Source organism: Coregonus clupeaformis, chromosome 36 (genome assembly GCF_020615455.1).
Source record: "Coregonus clupeaformis isolate EN_2021a chromosome 36, ASM2061545v1, whole genome shotgun sequence".
Lineage (NCBI taxonomy): Eukaryota > Metazoa > Chordata > Actinopteri > Salmoniformes > Salmonidae > Coregonus > Coregonus clupeaformis.
The window spans coordinates 13,257,808-13,280,740 of NC_059227.1; the positions used below are offsets into that span (position 1 = coordinate 13,257,808).

At 42.3% G+C, this 22,933-nt stretch overlaps 1 protein-coding gene across 2 annotated transcripts in view; it reads right to left on the reverse strand.

Annotated features, from left to right (window-relative positions):
- Positions 1-13,005: 13,005 nt before the first annotated feature.
- Positions 13,006-22,933, reverse strand: part of brf1b (BRF1 RNA polymerase III transcription initiation factor subunit b) — a 124,599-nt gene continuing 114,671 nt past the window's right edge. For both annotated transcript variants that reach the window (XM_041865878.1, XM_041865879.1), the window contains exons 18-19: positions 15,733-15,922; positions 13,006-15,352 (exon numbers count right to left, since the gene is read on the reverse strand). In XM_041865878.1, the coding sequence (XP_041721812.1) occupies positions 15,315-15,352; positions 15,733-15,922 (228 nt within the window). In that variant the 3' untranslated portion in view covers positions 13,006-15,314. The remainder of the gene's footprint in view (positions 15,353-15,732; positions 15,923-22,933) is intronic.

The window sequence follows — 22,933 nt, forward strand, 5'->3', positions numbered from 1 at the left end:
GAGCAGTGGCTTCTTCCTTGCTGAGCGGCCTTTCAAGTTATGTCGATATAGTACTTGTTTTACTGTGCATATAGATACTTTTGTACCTGTTTCCTCAGCATCTTCACAAGGTCCTTTGCTGTTGTTCTGGGATTGCACTTTTCGCACCAAAGTACGTTAATCTCTAGGAGACAGAACGCGTCTCCTTCCTGAGCGGTATGACGGCTGCGTGGTCCCATGGTGTTTATACTTGCGTACTATTGTTTGTACAGATGAACGTGGTACCTTCATGCGTTTGGAAATTGCTCCCAAGGATGAACCAGACTTGTGGAGGTCTACAATTCTTTTTCTGAGGTCTTGGCTGATTTCTTTAGATTTTCCCATGATGTCGAGCAAAGAGGCACTGAGTTTGAAGGTAGGCCTTGAAATACATCCACAGGTACACCTCCGATTGACTCAAATGATGTCAATTAGCCTATCAGAAGCTTCTAAAGCCATGACATCATTTTCTGGAATTTTCCAAGCTGTTTAAAGGCACAGTCAACTTAGTGTATGTAAACTTCTGACCCACTGGAATTGAGATACAGTGAATTATAAGTGAAATAATCTGTCTGTAAACAATTGTTGGAAAAATTACTTGTGTCATGCACAAAGTAGATGTCCTAACCGACTTGCCAAAACTATAGTTTGTTAACAATACATTTGTGGAGTGGTTGAAAAACAAGTTTTAATGACCCCAACCTAAGTGTATCACTATGGTATTTTTTATGGGTAAATTTACAAACATATATAAGAATAAATAGTTTTGAAACTTGTATCTCATTATGGTATATGGTGAAATAAGTATAGCCAGTTATAACTGTAATGGCTTAGCAGATAATAACAAAAGAATAACAATATTTACATGGCTCAAAGAGAAGGAATATAATATCTATTGTTTACAGGAAACTCATTCAACAATTCTAGATGAAGTTGCGTGGAAAAAGGAATGGGGGAGCAAATATAGTTATCCCATGGGCAAAGAAACTCGAAAGGGGTGATGATATTAATTAACAGTAATTTCGATCCGAATGTGCAAATTGTCCAAACAGATACGCAAGGTAGATGGATTATTTTACATATGTTATTGGACCATAAACAGATATGGCTCATTAACCTTTACAGACCAAATAATGATGATCCACACTTCTTTGACAATATATATAATAAATTATCAACCCTGCAAGCAATTCAATAATCTATTATCATGGTGGGAGATTATAATACCGTTTTAAATAGCTCAATGGACCGTAAAGGAAATCACACTACAAACAATCACCCTCATGCTCTTAAGGAAATCATGAATGTCATGGATACATTAGAACTAGTAGATATATGGAGGCTTAAATATCCTGATCTAGTGAGAAATACATGGCGGAGACTCAATCAAGCTAGTCGTCTTGACTTCTTTCTTATGTCATTCTCGTTGGCACCAAAAGTTTAAAAAGTGTTGATAGGGGACAGAATACGGTCGGACCATCATATAATTGGCATATACATTACTCTTACTGAATTTCCACGTGGGCGAGGATATTGGAAATGTAATCAAAGCCTGTTGGATGATAACTTGTTTTTAACTAGGACAGAGGAATTCATAACAGATTTTTTCCGACATAACATAGGTACAACAAATCCCCTTATTGTATGGGACACCTTTAAATGTGCCTTTAGAGGCCATGCAATTCAGTACTCATCTCGAAAACAAAAGTAATTTAGGTCAAAAGAGTCCATACTAACAAAGGAAATAGAAGGTCTAACAGAACAGATAGAAAGCAATAAAATCTGTAACATAGCGGCTCAGAATTTATTAGAGGAAAAACAAAAAGAAATGGAGAAACTTATTCAAGAAAGATCAAGTGTAATATATTATAAAAATAAAGCAAACTGGATGGAATATGGGGAAAAATGCACCAAATTCTTTTTTAATCTTCAGCATAGGAATGCTAACAAAATTATTTACTGAAACTGGTTACAAATGACGGAGTCACCCATGATTCACCAAATGATATTTTGAAGGAGGAAACAAAGTACTTTAAGCATATGTTTTCGTTTCAGTCGCCTCCATCTCCTCTAACTGAAGCTAATTGTAGAGATTTTTTTTCTATTGATAATGTAAAATTAACAGCCATACAGAAAGACTCATGTGAAGGTGAAATTACAGAGGAGGAACTTCTGGATGCAATTAAAGACTTTAAGTCCATGAAAACTCCAGGGTTGGATGGCATGCCAGTCGAGGTATACCAAACCTTTTTTGATATACTAAGAGGACCGTTATTAGCATGTTTTAACCACTACTATGTAAATGGTAGATTATCTGACACTCAAGAAGAAGATCTCATTATTACTGAAACAGGATACAAGTGGAAAATATAAAGATCCAGTTCATTAAAAAAATTGGAGGCCCCTTACACTTCAGTGTTGTAATGCAAAAATTCTAGCAAAATGTATAGCTCATAGAATTAAAAAGGTATTGTCGGACATTATTCATTCTAATCAGACAGGTTTTTTACATGAAGATAGATTGGAGATAATATAAGGCAAGTACTGGAAACAATAGAACACTATGAAAAATCTGGGAAACCAGGCCTGCTATTCATAGCAGACTTCGAAAAGGCATTTGATAAAGTACGACTGGGGTTTATATATAAATGCCTGGAGCATTTCAATTTGGGAGAATCTCTTATAAAATGGGTTAAAATCATGTATAGTAACCCTAGGTGTAAAATAGTAAATAATGGCTATTTCTCAGAAAGTTTTAAACTGTCAAGAGGAGTGAAACAAGGTTGTCCACTATCGGCATATCTATTTATTATGGCCATCGAGATGTCAGCTATTCAAATCAGATCCAACAATAATATCAAAGGATTAGAAATCCAGGGCTTAAAAACAAAGGTGTCATTGTACGCTGATGATTCATGTTTTCTTTTAAATCCACAACTTGAATCCTTCCACAGCCTCAATAGAGGATCTAGATACATTTTCTAACCTCTCTGGATGTACTATATCACGTATTGGATCACAAAAAAATAAAATGTTACATTACCATGTAGTTTACCAATAAAATGGTCTGATGGTGATGTGGATATACTTAGAATACATATCACAAATTAAATAAATGATCTCACTCCAATACATTTTAATAGAAAGTTAGCAAAAATAGATAAGATCTTGCTACCATGGAAAGGTAAATACCTGTCAATTTGTGGAAAAATCACCTTGATGAACTCTTCAAAAAAATTTTTTTAACTCTTCAAAATTGTATGATTTTTAAGTAATTCATTTGCATTTTATTGCATGACATAAGTATTTGACACATCAGAAAAGCAGAACTTAATATTTGGTACAGAAACCTTAGTTTGCAATTACAGAGATCATACGTTTCCTGTAGGTCTTGACCAGGTTTGCACACACTGCAGCAGGGATTTTGGCCCACTCCTCCATACAGACCTTCTCCAGATCCTTCAGGTTTCGGGGCTGTCGCTGGGCAATACGGACTTTCAACTCCCTCCAAAGATGTTCTATTGGGTTCAGGTCTGGAGACTGGCTAGGCCACTCCAGGACCTTGAGATGCTTCTTACGGAGCCACTCCTTAGTTGCCCTGGCTGTGTGTTTCGGGTCGTTGTCATGCTGGAAGACCCAGCCACGACCCATCTTCAATGCTCTTACTGAGGGAAGGAGGTTGTTGGCCAAGATCTCGCGATACATAGCCCCATCCATCCTCCCCTCAATACGGTGCAGTCGTCCTGTCCCCTTTGCAGAAAAGCATCCCCAAAGAATGATGTTTCCACCACCATGCTTCACTGTTGGGATGGTGTTCTTGGGGGTTGTACTCATTCTTCTTCTTCCTCCAAACACGGCGAGTGGAGTTTAGACCAAAAGCTCTATTTTTGTCTCATCAGACCACACGACCTTCTCCCATTCCTCCTCTGGATCATCCAGATGGTCATTGGCAAACTTCAGACGGGCCTGGACATGCGCTGGCTTGAGCAGGGGGACCTTGCGTGCGCTGCAGGATTTTTATCCATGACGGCGTAGTGTGTTACTAATGGTTTTCTTTGAGACTGTGGTCCCAGCTCTCTTCAGGTCATTGACCAGGTCCTGCCGTGTAGTTCTGGGCTGATCCCTCACCTTCCTCATGATCATTGATGCCCCACGAGGTGAGATCTTGCATGGAGCCCCAGACCGAGGTTGATTGACCGTCATCTTGAACTTCTTCCATTTTCTTATAATTGCGCCAACAGTTGTTGCCTTCTCACCAAGCTGCTTGCCTATTGTCCTGTAGCCCATCCCAGCCTTGTGCAGGTCTACAATTTTATCCCTGATGTCCTTACACAGCTCTCTGGTCTTGGCCATTGTGGAGAGGTTGGAGTCTGTTTGATTGAGTGTGTGGACAGGTTTCTTGTATACAGGTAACGAGTTCAAACAGGTGCAGTTAATACAGGTAATGAGTGGAGAACAGGAGGGCTTCTTAAAGAAAAACGAACAGGTCTGTGAGAGCCGGAATTCTTACTGGTTGGTAGGTGATCAAATACTTATGTCATGCAATAAAATGCAAATTAATTACTTAAAAATCATACAATGTGATTTTCTGGATTTTTGTTTTAGATTCCGTCTCTCACAGTTGAAGTGTACCTATGATAAAAATTACAGACCTCTACATGCTTTGTAAGTAGGAAAACCTGCAAAATCGGCAGTGTATCAAATACTTGTTCTCCCCACTGTATATATACACACATAGACATATATACATACATACATACATACATACATACATACATACATACATACATACATACATACATACATACATACATACATACATACATACATACATATGCATATATATGAATGAAAAATAAATAAATAACACGTATTCACTCACTAACTGTAAGTCGCTCTGGATAAGAGCGTCTGCTAAATGACTAAAATGTAAATGTATACATATACACACATACAGTATCTCACAAAAGTGAGTACACCCCTCACATTTTTGTAAATATTTGAGTATATCTTTTCATGTGACAACACTGAAAAAATTACACTTTGCTACAATGTAAAGTAGTGAGTGTACAGCTTGTATAACAGTGTAAATTTGCTGTCCCCTCAAAATAACTCAACACACAGCCATTAATGTCTAAACCGCTGGCAACAAAAGTGAGTACACCCCTAAGTGAAAATGTCCAAATTGGGCCCAATTAGCCATTTTCCCTCCCCGGTGTCATGTGACTCGTTAGTGTTACAAGGTCTCAGGTGTGAATGGGGAGCAGTTGTGTTAAATTTGGTGTCATCGCTCTCACACTCCCTCATACTGGTCACTGGAAGTTCAACATGGCACCTCATGGCAAAGAACTCTCTGAGGATCTGAAAAAAAGAATTGTTGCTCTACATAAAGATGGCCTGGGCTATAAGAAGATTGCCAAGACCCTGAAACTGAGCTGCAGCATGGTGGCCAAGACCATACAGCGGTTTAACAGGACAGGTTCCACTCAGAACAGGCCTCGCCATGGTCGACCAAAGAAGTTGAGTGCACATGCTCAGCGTCATATCCAGAGGTTGTCTTTGGGAAATAGACGTATGAGTGCTGCCAGCATTGCTGCAGAGGTTGAAGGGGTGGGGGGTCAGCCTGTCAGTGCTCAGACCATACGCCGCACACTGCATCAAATTGGTCTGCATGGCTGTCGTCCCAGAAGGAAGCCTCTTCTAAAGATAATGCACAAGAAAGCCTGCAAACAGTTTGCTGAAGACAAGCAGACCAAGGACATGGATTACTGGAACCATGTTCTGTGGTCTGATGAGACCAAGATAAACTTATTTGGTTCAGATGGCGTCAAGCGTGTGTGGAGGACTACAAAGACAAATGTGTCTTGCCTACAGTCAAGCATGGTGGTGGGAGTGTCATGGTCTGGGGCTGCATGAGTGCTGCCGGCACTGGGGAGCTACAGTTCATTGAGGGAACCATGAATGCCAACATGTACTGTGACATACTGAAGCAGAGCATGATCCCCTCCCTTCGGAGCCTGGGCTGCAGGGCAGTATTCCAACATGATAACGACCCCAAACACACCTCCAAGACGACCACTGCCTTGCTAAAGAAGCTGAGGGTAAAGGTGATGGACTGGCCAAGCATGTCTCCAGACCTAAACCCTATTGAGCATCTGTGGGGCATCCTCAAACGGAATGTGGAGGAGAGCAAGGTCTCTAACATCCACCAGCTCCGTGATGTCGTCATGGAGGAGTGGAAGAGCACTCCAGTGGAAACCTGTGAAACTCTGGTGAACTCCATGCCCAAGAGGGTTAAGGCAGTGCTGGAAAATGATGGTGGCCTCACAAAATATTGACACTTTGGGCCCAATTTGGACATTTTCACTTAGGGGTGTACTCACTTTTGTTGCCAGCGGTTTAGACATTAGTGGCTGTGTGTTGTGTTATTTTGAGGGGACAGCAAATTTAAACTGTTATACAAGCTGTACACTCACTACTTTACATTGTAGCAAAGTGTCATTTCTTCAGTGTTGTCACATGAAAAGATATACTCAAATATTTACAGAAATGTGAGGGGTGTACTCACTTTTGTGAGATACTGTACATACACACATACATACATACATACATACATACATACATATACTTTTAAAAAAAAGATTTCCCTTTATTATCTTCCAACCCCACCACCCCTTCCCTAATTGGAGTAAACTAGTGAACAAAAACGCTTAGGCCTCTACTTCCAGCTTATACATACTATATACATTTTATGGATACAGTCAATTTTATAATAATTCAATTTTGTTTGTTTTTACTCCTGAACTTCCTCTACCCTCAACCTCTCCGATCATTTTCATGATGTCCATCCGGTTTGCTTCTATATGCCTTGATTAACTCTTAAGTATTATCCCAGTTTACCTATTTGCTTGTGGTCTTGCCTACACCTAGCAAACAGTTTTTAAAATTATATGAGAAAAAAATATTCAATTCTATTTGGAACGGCAAGCCAGACAAAATTAAACGGGCCTATTTATATAATGAATATGAATTCAGAGGACAGAAATTATTAAATATTAAAGCATTAGACCTATCACTAAAAGCTTCAGTCATACAAAAGTTATACTTAAATCCGAACTGGTTCTCTAGCAAATTAGTAAGATTGTCTCACCCAATGTTCAAGAATGGCCTTTTTTCCTTTATTCAGATTACAATCTCACACTTTCAGTTATTTGAAAAGGAAATCATCTCCCAAATATCACTATTTCAAAAAAAAAATAAAGCCATAGAAAGTTGCTTGCGATTTCAATTTAATCCTCCAGAAACGACAGAACAAATAATGCAACAAATATTGTCGTTAAACTCAAATATACTAATTGACAAAAAAACATATATTTTTTTTGACAAAAAAAATGGAAGAGGAAAGTGGAAGGGGGAAAATGTAAGGAACTTGTCTGTCAGCCTTGCATTAAAGAACATAATTAGTTATAGAAAACTGTGATAAATAACAAAGTATACCAGTTTCATTTAAGGACCAAAGGATTGACAGCCATCCCATATAGATTGTTATAAAATATTTGGGAAGAGATTCTTGACGTATCGATCCCATGACATAGTGTTCATGAACTAATACGCAAAACGACGCCGGATTCAAAACTTAGAATTTTTCAATTTAAATTATTATATAAAATTCTTGCTACCAATATAATGTTATTTATGTTATTTATATGGGGGATACAATCTTCCCAGCTCTGCAGATTTTGCTGCGAAGAGACAGTGTCAAGGTCGAGGTAAGGAGTAGACCAATGCGCAGCGTGATGAACAAACATGACTTTAATTAGTTAAAGCGTCAAAATACAAAACAAAACACGACTCGTGACGTCCACGGTATCAATGACCGAACACGGAACAAAAACCCACAACCACAAAGGGAAAACATACAGTTTAAATATGGCTCCCAATCAGAGACAACCAGCCAACAGCTGACACTCGTTGCCTCTGATTGGGAGTCACTCAGGCAAACATAGAATACAACAAACTAGAATGAACACCAACATAGAAATACACACATAGAAATGAACACACCCTGGCTCAACATAATGAGTCCCAGAGCCAGGGTGTGACAGACAGAATCATTAGATTATTTCTTTTGGTACTGTCCATTTGTAGCTTGTTTTTGGACACAGGTCCAGGAATGGCTAAAGGATTGCAATATTTACCTGGAGCTAACCCTGCATATAGCATTACCTGGTGATCTGAAAAGTAATAGTCAATCGATCAATACTATAATAATACTTTTAGCAAAAAAAAATATGTTCAATTTACAATCTGTAGAAACAATGAGAATAGAAAGGTTCAGAACTTTTGTAAAACATCACAGTACAGTTGAAAAATATATGGCAAATAGAAATGGATGGTGTTAAGAGATAGATGGGTGGTGTTGAATGGAGTTGAAGGATGGGACTAATAACAACTAACAACAAGTAATAACAACAAGATAACTAATAATGTAAGCATACTGTGTCCACAATAAGTATATAGGTTGTATGTTGGGAGCTTTTGTGAAAGAGCACAGTTAGAAAGATATGGCATATAGAAGCAAATCGGATGGACATCATGAAAATGATCGGTGAGGTTGAGGGTAGAGGAAGTTCAGGAGTAAAAACAAACAAAATATAATTATTGTAAAATTGACTGTGTCCATAAAATGTATATAGTATGTATAAGCTGGAAGTAGAGGCCTAAGCATTGTTGTTCACTAGTTTACTCCAATTAGGGAAGGGGTGGTGGGGTTGGAAAGTAATAAAGGGAAATATATTTTAAAAAAGGAAATGTATATGTATGTGTATATATATGTATGTACACTGCTCAAAAAAATAAAGGGAACACTTAAACAACACAATGTAACTCCAAGTCAATCACACTTCTGTGAAATCAAACTGTCCACTTAGGAAGCAACACTGATTGACAATACATTTCACATGCTGTTGTGCAAATGACATAGACAACAGGTGGAAATTATAGGCAATTAGCAAGACACCCCCAATAAAGGACTGCTTTGCAGGTGGTGACCACAGACCACTTCTCAGTTCCTATACTTCCTGGCTGATGTTTTGGTCACTTTTGAATGCTGGCGGTGCTTTCACTCTAGTGGTAGCATGAGACGGAGTCTACAACCCACACAAGTGGCTCAGGTAGTGCAGCTCATCCAGGATGGCACATCAATGCGAGCTGTGGCAAGAAGGTTTGCTGTGTCTGTCAGCGTAGTGTCCAGAGCATGGAGGCGCTACCAGGAGACAGGCCAGTACATCAGGAGACGTGGAGGAGGCCGTAGGAGGGCAACAACCCAGCAGCAGGAGGCAACCTCCGCCTTTGTGCAAGGAGGAGCAGGAGGAGCACTGCCAGAGCCCTGCAAAATGACCTCCAGCAGGCCACAAATGTGCATGTGTCTGCTCAAACGGTCAGAAACAGACTCCATGAGGGTGGTATGAGGGCCCGACGTCCACAGGTGGAGGTTGTGCTTACAGCTCAACACCGTGCAGGACGTTTGGCATTTGCCAGAGAACACCAAGATTGGCAAATTCGCCACTGGCGCCCTGTGCTCTTCACAGATGAAAGCAGGTTCACACTAAGCACATGTGCCAGACGTGACAGAGTCTGGAGACGCCGTGGAGAACGTTCTGCTGCCTGCAACATCCTACAGCATGACCGGTTTGGCGGTGGGTCAGTCATGGTGTGGGGTGGCATTTCTTTGGGGGGCCGCACAGCCCTCCATGTGCTCGCCAGAGGTAGCCTGACTGCCATTAGGTACCAAGATGAGATCCTCAGACCCCTTGTGAGACCATATGCTGGTGCGGTTGGCCCTGGGTTCCTCCTAATGCAAGACAATGCTAGACCTCATGTGGCTGGAGTGTGTCAGCAGTTCCTGCAAGAGGAAGGCATTGATGCTATGGACTGGCCCGCCCGTTCCCCAGACCTGAATCCAATTGAGCACATCTGGGACATCATGTCTCGCTCCATCCACCAACGCCACGTTGCATCACAGACTGTCCAGGAGTTGGCGGATGCTTTAGTCCAGGTCTGGGAGGAGATCCCTCAGGAGACCATCCGCCACCTCATCAGGAGCATGCCCAGGCGTTGTAGGGAGGTCATACAGGCACGTGGAGGCCACACACACTACTGAGCCTCATTTTGACTTGTTTTAAGGACATTACATCAAAGTTGGATCAGCCTGTAGTGTGGTTTTCCACTTTAATTTTGAGGGTGACTCCAAATCCAGACCTCCATGGGTTGATACATTTGATTTTTGTGTGATTTTGTTGTCAGCACATTCAACTATGTGAAGAAAAAAGTATTTAATAAGATTATTTCATTCATTCAGATCTAGGATGTGTTATTTTAGTGTTCCCTTTATTTTTTGAGCAGTGTATATATGTATGTATGTGTATATGTATATATATATATATTTTTTTTTTTTTTTGCGAGAGAAGAAAACATATGGGGGATTGGAAGTGATGAAGACAATTACATTGATGGAAGTTACAATCTATCTGCAATATTAAAGCTGATATACCCCCTGAAAAAACAACAACAATAATAATAATAATAATAAAAAATAAAGAATAAATAAAAAATAAAAAATTTAAAAAAGTTAGCTGCTTCAGTGTTATGAGATATTTTTGTCAGATGTTACTATGGTATACTGAAGTATAATTACAAGCATTCCATAAGTGTCAAAGGCTTTTATTGACAATTACATTAAGTTTATGCAAAGAGTCAATATTTGCAGTGTTGACCCTTCTTTTTCAAGACCTCTGCAATCCGCCCTGGCATGCTGTCAATTAACTTCTGGGCCACATTCTGACTGATGGCAGCCCATTCTTGCATAATCAATGCTTGGAGTTTGTCAGAATTTGTGGGTTTTTGTTTGTCCACCTGCCTCTTGAGGATCGACCACAAGTTCTCAATGGGATTAAGGTCTGGGGAGTTTCTTGGCCATGGACCCAAAATGTCGATGTTTTGTTCCCCGAGCCACTTAGTTATCACTTTTGCCTTATGGCAAGGATGTGTTGGTACCATTCTTTATTCATGGCTGTGTTCTTAGGCAAAATTGTGAGTGAGCCCACACCCTTGGCTGAGAAGCAACCCCACACATGAATGGTCTCAGGATGCTTTACTGTTGGCATGACACAGGACTGATGGTAGCGCTCACCTTGTCTTCTCCGGACAAGGTGTTTTCCGGATGCCCCAAACAATCGGAAAGGGGATTCATCAGAGAAAATGACTTTACCCCAGTCCTCAGCAGTCAAATCCCTGTACCTTTTGCACAATATCAGTCTGTCCCTAATGTTTTCTTGGAGAGAAGTGGCTTCTTTGCTGCCCTTCTTGACACCAGGCCATCCTCCAAAAGTCTTCGTCTCACTGTGCGTGCAGATGCACTCACATCTGCCTGCTGCTATTCCTGAGCAAGCTCTGCACTGGTGGTGCCCCGATCCCGCAGCTGAATCAACTTTAGGAACCTGTGGAATGGAACCTCTCTCCTTGAAGTTCTTGATGATACGATAAATGGTTGATTTAGTTGCAATCTTACTAGCAGCAATATCCTTGCCTGTGAAGTCCTTTTTGTGCAAAGCAATGATGACGGCATGTGTTTCCTTGCAGGTAACCATGGTTAACAGACGAAGAACAATGATTTCAAGCACCACCCTCCTTTTAAAGCTTCCAGTCTGTTATTCTAACTTAATCAGCATGACAGAGTGATCTCCAGCCTTGTCCTCGTCAACACTCTCACCTGTGTTAACGAGAGAATCACTGACATGATGGCAGCTGGTCCTTTTGTGGCAGGGCTGAAATGCAGTGGAAATGTTTTTGGGGGATTAAGTTCATTTTCATTGGCAAAGAGGGACTTTGCAATTAATTGCAATTCATCTGATCACTCTTCATGACATTCTGGAGTATATGCAAATTGCCATCATCAAAACTGAGGCAGCAGACTTTGTGAACATTTGTATTTGTGTCATTCTCAAAACGTTTGACCACGACTGTACCAACAACAAAATATAGGAAACACCAACATAATAACTTAATAGGGTGTTTGGCCACCACGTGCCAGAACAGCTTCAATGCACCTTGGCATTGATTTCACATGTGTCTGGAACTCTATTGGAGGGATGTGACACCATTCTTCGACGAGAAATTCCATAATTTGGTGTTTTGCTGATGGTGGTGGAAAACGCAGTCTCAGGCGCGCTCCAGAATCTCCCATAAGTGTTCAATTGGGTTGAGATCTGGTGGCTGGCACACGCACACACACACACACACACACACACACACACACACACACACACACACACACACACACCTTTAAACCCCCTATGCTCCTTTGAGACCCCACTTTCAAAGTCACTGAGATCTCTTCTTCTAGCCTTGGTAGCCAAAATAATGTAATATAACTCTGCTAGACAAATAAAAGTTTGGACACCTTGTATTGATTTCGTTCTAATCCAAAGCAAGGTCATGCTTTTAAATATTCAGAGGAATATGATACTGCTGCAAATTCACAAGAGTAAGAGTTATGACAAACACTTCATTTCAGCAACCCAGCCACATAAAATGTCAGTGTCAGTTGACTATTTCTTACAGCCTACTCATATCTTTCTCTATTTCACCCTTTCTTCCCACCAATTTCACTCTTCAATTTTTTCTTGCTACTATTCCTCATTTCTCTATTTGACTCGTTCTTTCCACCTGTCCTCTCTTTCTCTATTGATGCAAGCCCCTTTTCCACCCAGTGGAGCTCTATTCACTAGGGACTGAGCAGGTCAAGTGGCTTGTCATCTCTCATGACAGATCTGTGGATGTGACGTGAACACACATGATGCTATGATGTCCTTTTGAACTGTGACAACCTTTCTGGTGGCCACCCCCCACCCCCCCACCCCCACCTGCTTGACAGTGAGACACATAGCTGATACGATCACATCCTCCAGTGAGTGAAAGAATACACAGTAACTGAAATGAGTTTATTAAGGGAATGTGTGTGATTGTGTTGTTGTGAGGAACTATTGTTCCTTAACTAGGGCCGGGATTCAATGCAAGGCACGTTACTGTATACCACAGTACACTATAACCGACTTTTAAAAGTAATTTACGATTGAGCTGCCATGAGCACTATGAATGCCATCTCTGCGAATGTCAAGGAAAATGCCTTTAAAAGGCGCATTGTCGGATGTATAGTGATGTGCTCTATAACGCGCCTTGGATTGAATCCAGGCCTAGATCAACTTGGAATGCTGTTTGGAAAAGTTCTGTTCAAAAGCTGGTGGCGTTCACATGTAGAATATCAATATACAGAACAACAGTATCTACAATCCTTTTCAGTTTACCAGTGAATTCATATAAAATCATAAAATGACAGAACTTTGTCATAAAACATACGGTAGGTAAATATAAAAAAACACAAAAGCAGGCTAATATTTCATCTGAAATGGCCATTTGAGGCAAAACAACATATATAAACATACAAACAGACTACTGAACAAGGATTGATATTTACATTCTTACATAGTTGTAGTTCTTCATATTTGCTTTTGAAAAGTATACACAAGATAAAATAGCTAAAATACAATGACATTTCTACAAACAAACAAAAGCACTTCAGTAAAAACATTTTTTTTTTTACAATGATATACAGAGTGCTTGTACTATCCTAGGTTTCATGGATACATCGGGCCCCACTTTGTCAAAGCATAAAAGTGCCGCTAGTGTCGAAAGTGACCGTATTACTTGTAATAATCGTAGCAGCATTTTATTTCTGAATCTTTCATTATCAAAACAGCCTGAAAAGGCCGACAACAAGCAGTCAGCGCTTGTACATGACGCACACAATTTATTTGAAGTGATACGGTTTGTTATGACAACAGCGGCACTTCTTTGTCTTTTCAAAATACTACCCACTGAGTTTTGCATTAGGTACATATTTTACAAAATGGATGCCAGTTCATTTCATTATTTAAAAAACTAGCTGCATTTGTGAATACCAGCATTTGATGACGATCATAAAGGGAGATTCTATTGAGATCAAAGGACGGGAGTAAACAAGGATGGACGTAAGCATAGTTGGCATCAATTCCATTTCAACCCCATGTCATTTGGTAATAAACAACAAGATAAAAAAACTTTCAAATGCTAATTTCAAAGACTGGAATTGAAAATGGACTGACCAACTCTGGTGTTGATTGAGCTTAATGGTGAGGGGCATTTTGTGCCCATTGTGCTATTCAGTGCCCATAGCTGCATTGAATAGCCCTGCCAGTCGAAGCCAACGGCCCGTTATGACAATTACAGCACCGCTATGAAAGGCGAGCAAGGTTGAGTGGATACACCCTGGTATTCCCTTTCCCTGATTGTTTCCCAAATGGCACCCTATTCCCTATATAGTGCACTACTTTTGACCATAGTGCATTATGTAGGGAATAATAGGATGCCATTTGGGACGCAGCCCCTCTCTACAGAGCATAAAGCAATGCGGCAATGACAAAAGGCCCATTGCAGTACCAGTGAACTGGCACGACCTGGCTGTTCTCGCCGACTGCTCATTGAGTGGACAGAGGGGTCAGTGTGAACTCTTGTCAGAGTAGAAAAGTGGGTGACCGAGGATTGTGGATATTTAAAAAATTAAAAAATTTAAAAAAGGAGAAATAAAATAGTACAGGATCAGCGTCCCCACCCAAATTCTAACCTTCATTAATGCCAAAACTGACCCAAGTTCAGTGTCTAGGGGAAACTTCACCCTACACCTCGAGATGGCTAAAGGGGTGTAGCCACATCGTAGCCATTGAAGATAATGTGAAGCCATTCACTGAAGCCAGTCACTTGGAATCTGCATATACTGTACCCTGCACTGCTTCGCGTGTCTATGTCTCTTTTGCTAATGCACTCCAGAGTTTCCAACCCCAAAATGGTCCCCTTGTCTTTTTAGAAGACCGTCTACTATACACCAGGGATGGCCAACTCTCCTCATAGAGAGTGACTGGGTGTGGAGGAACACACCTGATTCTACTAACCAACTCCTGATCAGGACGTTGATTAGCTGAATCAGGTGTGTTAGAGCAGGGCTGGAACAAAAGCCTGCATACCCCGTAGCTCTCCCCACACCCAGCCACACTCCATGTTCCCCTTAGCAGTGCATCTGAACAGTGGATGTCCTTTTCCTCTCCTCCCTTCCTCTGGCGACTGTCCCCGCTCAAAGGTCAATGGTGAGACCACTATTTTGAGGAATCAGCAGTATTTGATGAAAGAAGAGGAAAAAGGGGAGCCTAGAAAACCTCTTCCTCTTCAGCCTCACAGCCGTACTCTGAGAGAAAAAGAGAAAGGGAGTGAAATGCTAGTGTGCAGGTCCATTGGGTTAGCGTTCCAATCAGCAGCATCGCAAGCTCACAGCGCTAGGATTATGTTGCCTGGGGTATGCCTTCGGGGCTGATGCAACTGTTAACAATGTTGAGGAAAATAAGCCATAACACCTACGATTCATACGCGTTGAAAAGAGCTTGCAATTAATTGCTACTTACCTATTGTGCCATGGATACGTTCTATAGCTGTATTGACATGCTATGGCTCACTTCTGTGTTTGTGTGTGTCTTTGTGTTTGTGTGTGTGTTGGTGGCGTGTGGAAGTTTTTGTACTGTAATGTGTGTGTGTGTGTGTGTGTGTGAGCCGCACTGTATGTTTCCTCACCATTTCCTCCCAGGAGCTGCCACGCACTGACACAGGGCTCTTCCACTTCTTCCTCCTCCTCTTCCTCTGCCGCTTCGTCATAGGCCACCGGGCCACTCTCCACCATGGTGGGTCCTGGAGGGGTGGGGGTAGGCGGGCTGGATAACGTGGGCAGAGCAGGGGTTGCAGCTGGGGTCAGGTTAGGGGTCACCTGGAAAAGGAACGTTAAGCAAATCTGTCATCTCCCTATGGCCGTTGGATATCACTTCTGCCACCGAAATGTCGCTAAATCATGTCTCTAAGAAATTAAAATATAAATGAAATAGAAGGAAGGGAATTAGAGAGAGCGAATGGAGACAAAGAGGGAAGGAGGGGGAAAAAAGAGCAACAGAGAGAGAGAGGGATAAATCAGGGAGAGCCTGGAATAAAAATTAAAGCCAGAGAGAACAGTAGGACCGCATATCCCAGCAGGCATTTTTGCAGGAGTGAAGGGAAGCAACGCCGGGAGGTGCAAGAGGCCTAATTAATCATAATGTACTGGAAAAGGGAAGGGTCTTTGAACTAATTATAGCATTGCCCTCTCTCCCTTCTTTCTCTCTCTCTTTCAGTCGCTGCCTCTTTCCCTCTCATTCATGTTAGGGCATAATGAGGACCATCTCCAGGCGGTGACGGTCAAGTCAGGAACACCAGCAGGGGACCTGATGGCAGATGGCCAAGGAGGACAAGTTGACTAGCCTCCCCAGATACTGGCCACCCTCAAGCCCCTACAGGGCTCTGACCAGGGGTCTCCAGCACTGTTCACAGGCAGGAATGTTGAAGCCGGCCTGGGCCAGTGGGGGAGATTGACAGAGAGTGGAGACTGGGATAGCGTGAAGGAAAGTTGGCCTTAACTAGTGGGTTCACACCCAAGAGGACACACAGCACTATGGCTGGGCCAGGGCAGGGAGGATCACTTTTGAAGCTGCAGCAGAGACATGTGTACTGAACAAAAATATAAAGTGTTGGTCCCATGTTTCATGAGCTATAATAAAATATCCCAGACATTTTTCATATGCACAAAAAGCTTATTTCTCTCAAATGTGTTTACATTTAAGTCATTTAGCAGACGCTCTTATCCAGAGCGACTTACAGTTAGTGCATACATTATATATATTTTTATTTTTCATACTGGCCCCCCGTGGGAATTGAACCCACAACCCTGGCGTTGCAAACGCCATGCTCTACAAACTGAGCTACATCCCTACCAGCCATTCCCTGGACCAATTGTGCGCCGCCCCATGGGTCTCCCGGTCGCGGCCGGCTACGACAGAGCACAGCTAGCACTGCGATGCAGTGCCTTAGACCACTGCACCACAGGGAGTACATCCCTGTTAATGAGCATTTCTCCTTTGCCAAGATAATCCATCCACCTGACAGGTGTGGCATATCAAGAAGTTGATTAAACATCATGATCTTTACACAGGTGCACCTTGTGCTGGGGACAATAAAAGGCCACTCAAATGTGCAGTTTTGTCACATAACATAATGTCACAGATGTCTCAAGTGTTGATGGAGTGTGCAATTGACATGCTGACTGCAGGAATGTCCACCAGAGCTGTTGCCAGAGAATTGAATGTTCATTTCTCTACTACAAGCCACCTCCAACGTTATTTTAGAGAATTTGGCAGTACGTCCAACCGGCCTCACAACCGCAGACCAAGTGTAACAACCGGCTTCTTCACCTGCGGGATCGTCTGAGACCAGCCACCCAGAGAGCTAAAGAAACTGTGGGTTTGCACAACCGAAGAATTTCTGCACAAACTGTCAGAAACCGTCTCAGGGAAGCTCATCTGTGTGCTAGTTGTCCTCACCAGGGTCTTGACCTGTTCGGGGTCATTACTGATTTCAGTGGGCAAATGCTCACCTTCGATGGCCACTGGCAAGCTGGAGAAGTGTGCTCTTCACAGATGAATTCTGGTTTCAACTGTACCAGGCAGATGGCAGACAGCGTGTATGGCATTGTGTGGGCGAGCGGTTTGCTGATGTAAACGTTGTGAACAGAGTGCCCCATGGTGGCGGTGGGGTTATGGTATGGACAGGCATAAGCTACGGACAACGAACACAATTGCATTTTATCGATGGCAATTTGAATGCACAGAGATACTGTGATGAAATCCTGAGGCCCATTGTGGTGCCATTCATCCGCCGCCATCACCTCATGTTTCAGCATGATAATGCACAGCCCCATGTCGAAAGGATCTGTACACAATTCCTGGAAGCTGAAAATGTCCCAGTTCTTCCATGGCCTGCATACTCACCAGACATGTCACCCATTGAGCATGTTTGGGATGCTCTGGATTGACGTGTTCCAGTTCCCGCCAATATCCAGCAACGTCGCACAGCCATTGAAGAGGAGTAGGACAACGTTCCACAGGCCACAATTAACAGCCTGATCAACTCTATGCGAAGGAGATGTGTCACGCTGCATGAGGCAAATGGTGGTCATACCAGATTCTGACTGGTATTTCTGTAGCAACAGATGCTACTGAGCCAGAAGTCTATGTGTCAGGGGAGAAGCTCCAGGGGGTATCTGATTTTAAGTACCTTGGCATCATACTTGATTCCAACCTCTCTTTTAAAAAGCATGTGAAAAAGGTAATTCAAATAACCAAATTCAACCTAGCTAATTTCCGATTTATACGAAATTGTTTGACTACAGAGGTAGCAAAACTGTACTTCAAATCTATGATACTCCCCCACTTAACATACTGCTTGACTAGTTGGGCCCAAGCTTGCTGTACAACAGTAAGACCTATTCAGTCTGTCTACAAACAGGCTCTCAAAGTGCTTGATAGGAAGCCCAATAGCCATCATCACTGTCACATCCTTAGAAAGCATGAGCTCCTGAGTTGGGAAAATCTTGTGCAATACACCGATGCATGTCTTGTATTCAAGATCCTAAATGGCTTGGCTCCCCCCTCCACTCAGTATTTTTTGTTAAACAGAAAACCCAAACATATGGCAGCAGATCCACAAGGTCTGCCATGAGAGGTGACTGTGTAGTTCCCCTAAGGAAAAGCACCTTTAGTAAATCTGCTTTTTCTGTGAGAGCTTCCCATGTCTGGAATACACTGCCATCAGACACACATAACTGCACCACATATCACACTTTCACAAAATGCTTGAAGACATGGCTAAAGGTCAATCAGATTTGTGAACATGGTCCCTAGCTGTGTGTTGCCGCTTTCCATGTCTGTTGTCTGTAACTTGTGAGGTGTGGAAACACTTTGTTACTTTTATGAATTTTGTCTTGCTGCTTTTTGTTCTATGTTGCTCGGTCTGTATGCTACGTCTTGTTTGTCCTATGTTGCTATGTCTGTATGCTATGTCTTGTTCTATGTTGTTATTGTCTATATTGTAATTGTTTTTAATAACCTGCCCAGGGACTGCGGTTGAAAATTAGCCGGCTGGCTAAAACCGGCACTTTTACTGAAACGTTGATTAATGTGCACTGTCCCTGTAAAAATAAACTCAAACTCAAACTCAAACTCAAACCAACAAATGCATATCTGTATTCTCAGTCATGTGAAATCCATAGATTAGAGCCTAATGAATTTATGATTTCCTTATATGAACTGTAACACAGTAAAATCTTTGAAATTGTTGCATGTTGCGTTTATATTTTTGTTAAGTGTAGAAGAGAGCTTCAAGATGCTCAAGTCATACACAAATGCAAACACAAGCACAGATGTCAATCTTCACCCAGTGCCGGGGGTTGGTCTAGTGGTAGCACTACCGCCCCTGGACCACGTGCCCCTAGAGGCAGGTTCCGCCACTCACTTTCTGTACTGTATCCCTCTCGTCTATCTCCCCAACTACATTTCTGTCACTGTCAATAAGACTTGTACAAATTCCTAATAAATATATATGTAAAAAAAAATAAGACAACATAAAGACACATGGCTTCCAAAGGGAACCTTTAACGTTACTCTTTCGAAAGACGCACCTTTGACGTTTCTTATAAACGTCTCACTCTCCTCTCTCTGTTTCTCCTTTCCTGAATGTAGGCTTATACTTCCATTCTGCACACTATGCTCCAGCCATTATGCTCCAGCCATTGGGTTGCCTGGCAACAGGCAGATGACCCCCGCAAGGTTCTTGTGTGAGGTCCTTTCTACCGCTGATTGGTGAGCTGTGAAGTCTCATTCAGTTGTCAGAGCACTGAGGGAGCCCAGAGTAGACCACAAACATGCCAACTCCTGTGATAACCAACAGTTAGCCCCATGCTGATCCCCTATTAACCAAATGCTTACCGACTTTAGTTACGTGCTAATACAATGTCGAATGTTGACCCTAGGTTGACCAAGAGCTAACCTAATGAGTATAGTAGACTGTATCAAAACAATACACTAGTAAGTAGTCACTTACAATACAGGGTATTAAGTGATCTGAAGAGTAAGATTGAAGGTGCTATTTGGTTTAGGGGTCAAGGGAAATCAATGGCCCTATTCAAATAAGTATTGAAAATGCAGACCTGCCAACTTCAGACATTTTAATGAGTACCTCTTCAGCACGGCGGAGGTGCCCATGGCTCCAGACCCCACGACGGCACACGTTTAGCCTAATAATGATGTTGGCAGAAAACTGCCTCAGTAGGAATGGTAGGTTATAGACTGTTATGGGTACTTGGTAATTGTCTGTTCTTTAGAAACTAATTAGAAATACATTTTCAATCAGGGCTCTCTGTCACACCCTGATCTGTTTCACCTGTCTTTGTGCTTGTCTCCCATCTTCCCCATTATCCCCTGTGTATTTATACCTGTGTTCTCTGTTTGTCTTTTGCCAGTTCGTCTTGTCTCGTCAAGCCTAAAAGCGGTTTTCCCGTACTCCTGCTTTGCTCTAGCCCATTTTCCAGTTTTTCCCGGATTTTGACCATTCTGCCTGTCCTGAGCCTGCCTGCCGTTCTGTACCTTGTGACACTGTTCTGGATTACCGACCTCTGCCTGCCCCGACCCTGCCTGCCGTTTCTGTACCTTTCGGACTCTGCTCTGGATTACTGACCTCTGCCTGCCCTTGACCTGTCGTTTGCCTGCCCCCTGTTTTTGTAAATAAACTTTTGCTATTTCGAACTGTCTGCATCTGGGTCTTATCCTGAGTCATGATACTCTCCCTAGGATTTTCTGACAAGGTGGTGCTGATGTAGGCCTAAGGTCTGTGACCCCCTCAGGAAGTTGGGAGCATTTAGCAATTTTGAAAAACCTGTAACCGCCACTTCCTGAAACCTACAGTATTAAATTATATCAAACAATATAGCCAACACAGTAGTCTATTGTTTGATCCTGAATTAAATTGAGGTGGTCTCAATGACACCTTCACATGATTTTAGGTAGAATTTAGTGGTAATGATAATTCTAATGCAGGGGTGTCAAACAAATTCTGCCTTAGGGGCCACATTCGGTCTTCAATGAGGTCCGGACGGCCGCACTGAAAATGTGTTATATTTCCTAGCTGTCAAAATTTGCACAAAATACTACTCTATTTATATATATTTTTATGTACTTTTTTCAAATTAAAAACAGAAATACCTTATTTACATAAGTATTCAGACCCGTTGCTATAAGACTCGACAATGAGCTCAGGTGCATCCTGTTTCCAATTATCATCCTTGAGATGTTCTACAACATAATTGGAGTCCACCTGTGGTAAATTCAATTGATTGCACATGATTTGTCTATATAAGGTCCCACAGTTGACAGTGCATGTCAGAGCAAAAACCAAGCCATGAGGTCGAAGGAATTGTCCGTAGAGCTCTGAGACAGGATTGTGTCGAGGCACAGATCTGGGGAAGGTTACCAAAAAAAAATATGCAGCATTGAAGATCCCCAAGAACACAGTGGCATCCATCATTCTTAAATGGAAGAAGTTTGGAACCACCAAGACTCTCCCTAGAGCTGGCCGCCTGGCCAAACTAAGAAATTGGGGGATAAGGGCCTTGATCTGGGAGGAGACCAAGAACCCGATGGTCACTCTGACAGAGCTCTAGAGTTCCTCTGTGGAGATGGGAGAAATCAAATCAAATCAAATCAAATTTTATTGGTCACATGCGCCGAATACAACAGGTGCAGACATTACAGTGAAATGCTTACTTACAGCCCTTAACCAACAGTGCATTTATTTTAAACAAAAAAGTAAGAATAAAACAACAACAAAAAAGTGTTGAGAAAAAAAGAGCAGAAGTAAAATAAAGTGACAGTAGGGAGGCTATATATACAGTAAAAATAAAGTGACAGTAGGGAGGCTATATATACAGGGGGGTACCGTTGCATAGTCAATGTGCGGGGGCACCGGCTAGTAGAGGTAGTTGAGGTAATATGTACATGTGGGTAGAGTTAAAGTGACTATGCATAAATACTTAACAGAGTAGCAGCAGCGTAAAAAGGATGGGGTGGGGGGGCAGTGCAAATAGTCCGGGTAGCCATGATTAGCTGTTCAGGAGTCTTATGGCTTGGGGGTAGAAGCTGTTGAGAAGTCTTTTGGACCTAGACTTGGCACTCCGGTACCGCTTGCCGTGCGGTAGCAGAGAGAACAGTCTATGACTAGGGTGGCTGGAGTCTTTGACAATTTTGAGGGCCTTCCTCTGGACAACCATCTCCGCAGCACTCCACTAATCAGGCCTTTATGGTAGAGTGGCCAGACGGAAGCCACTCCTCAGTAAAAGGCACATGACAGCCCGCTTGGAGTTTGCCAAAAGGCACCTAAAGACTCTCAGACCATGAGAAACAAGATTCTCTGGTCTGATGAAACCAAGATTGAACTCTTTGGCCTGAATGCCAAGCGTCACGTCTGGAGGAAACCTGGTACCATCCCTACGGTGAAGCATGATGGTGGCAGCATCCTGCTGTGGGGATGTTTTTCAGCAGCAAGGACTGGGAGACTAGTCAGGATCGAGGCAAAGATGAACAGAGCAAAGTACAGAGAGATCCTTAATAAAAACCTGCTCCAGAGCGCTCAGGACCTTAGACTGGGGCGAAGGTTCAACTTCCAACAGGACAACGAGCCTAAGCACACTGCCAAGACAACGCAGGAGTGGCTTCAAGTCTCTGAATGTCCATGAGTGGCCCAGCCAGAGCCCGGACTTGAACCTGATCGAATATCTCTGGAGAGACCTGAAAATAGCTGTGCAGCGACGCTCCCCATCCAACCTGACAGAGCTTGAGAGGATCTGCAGAGAAGAATGGGAGAA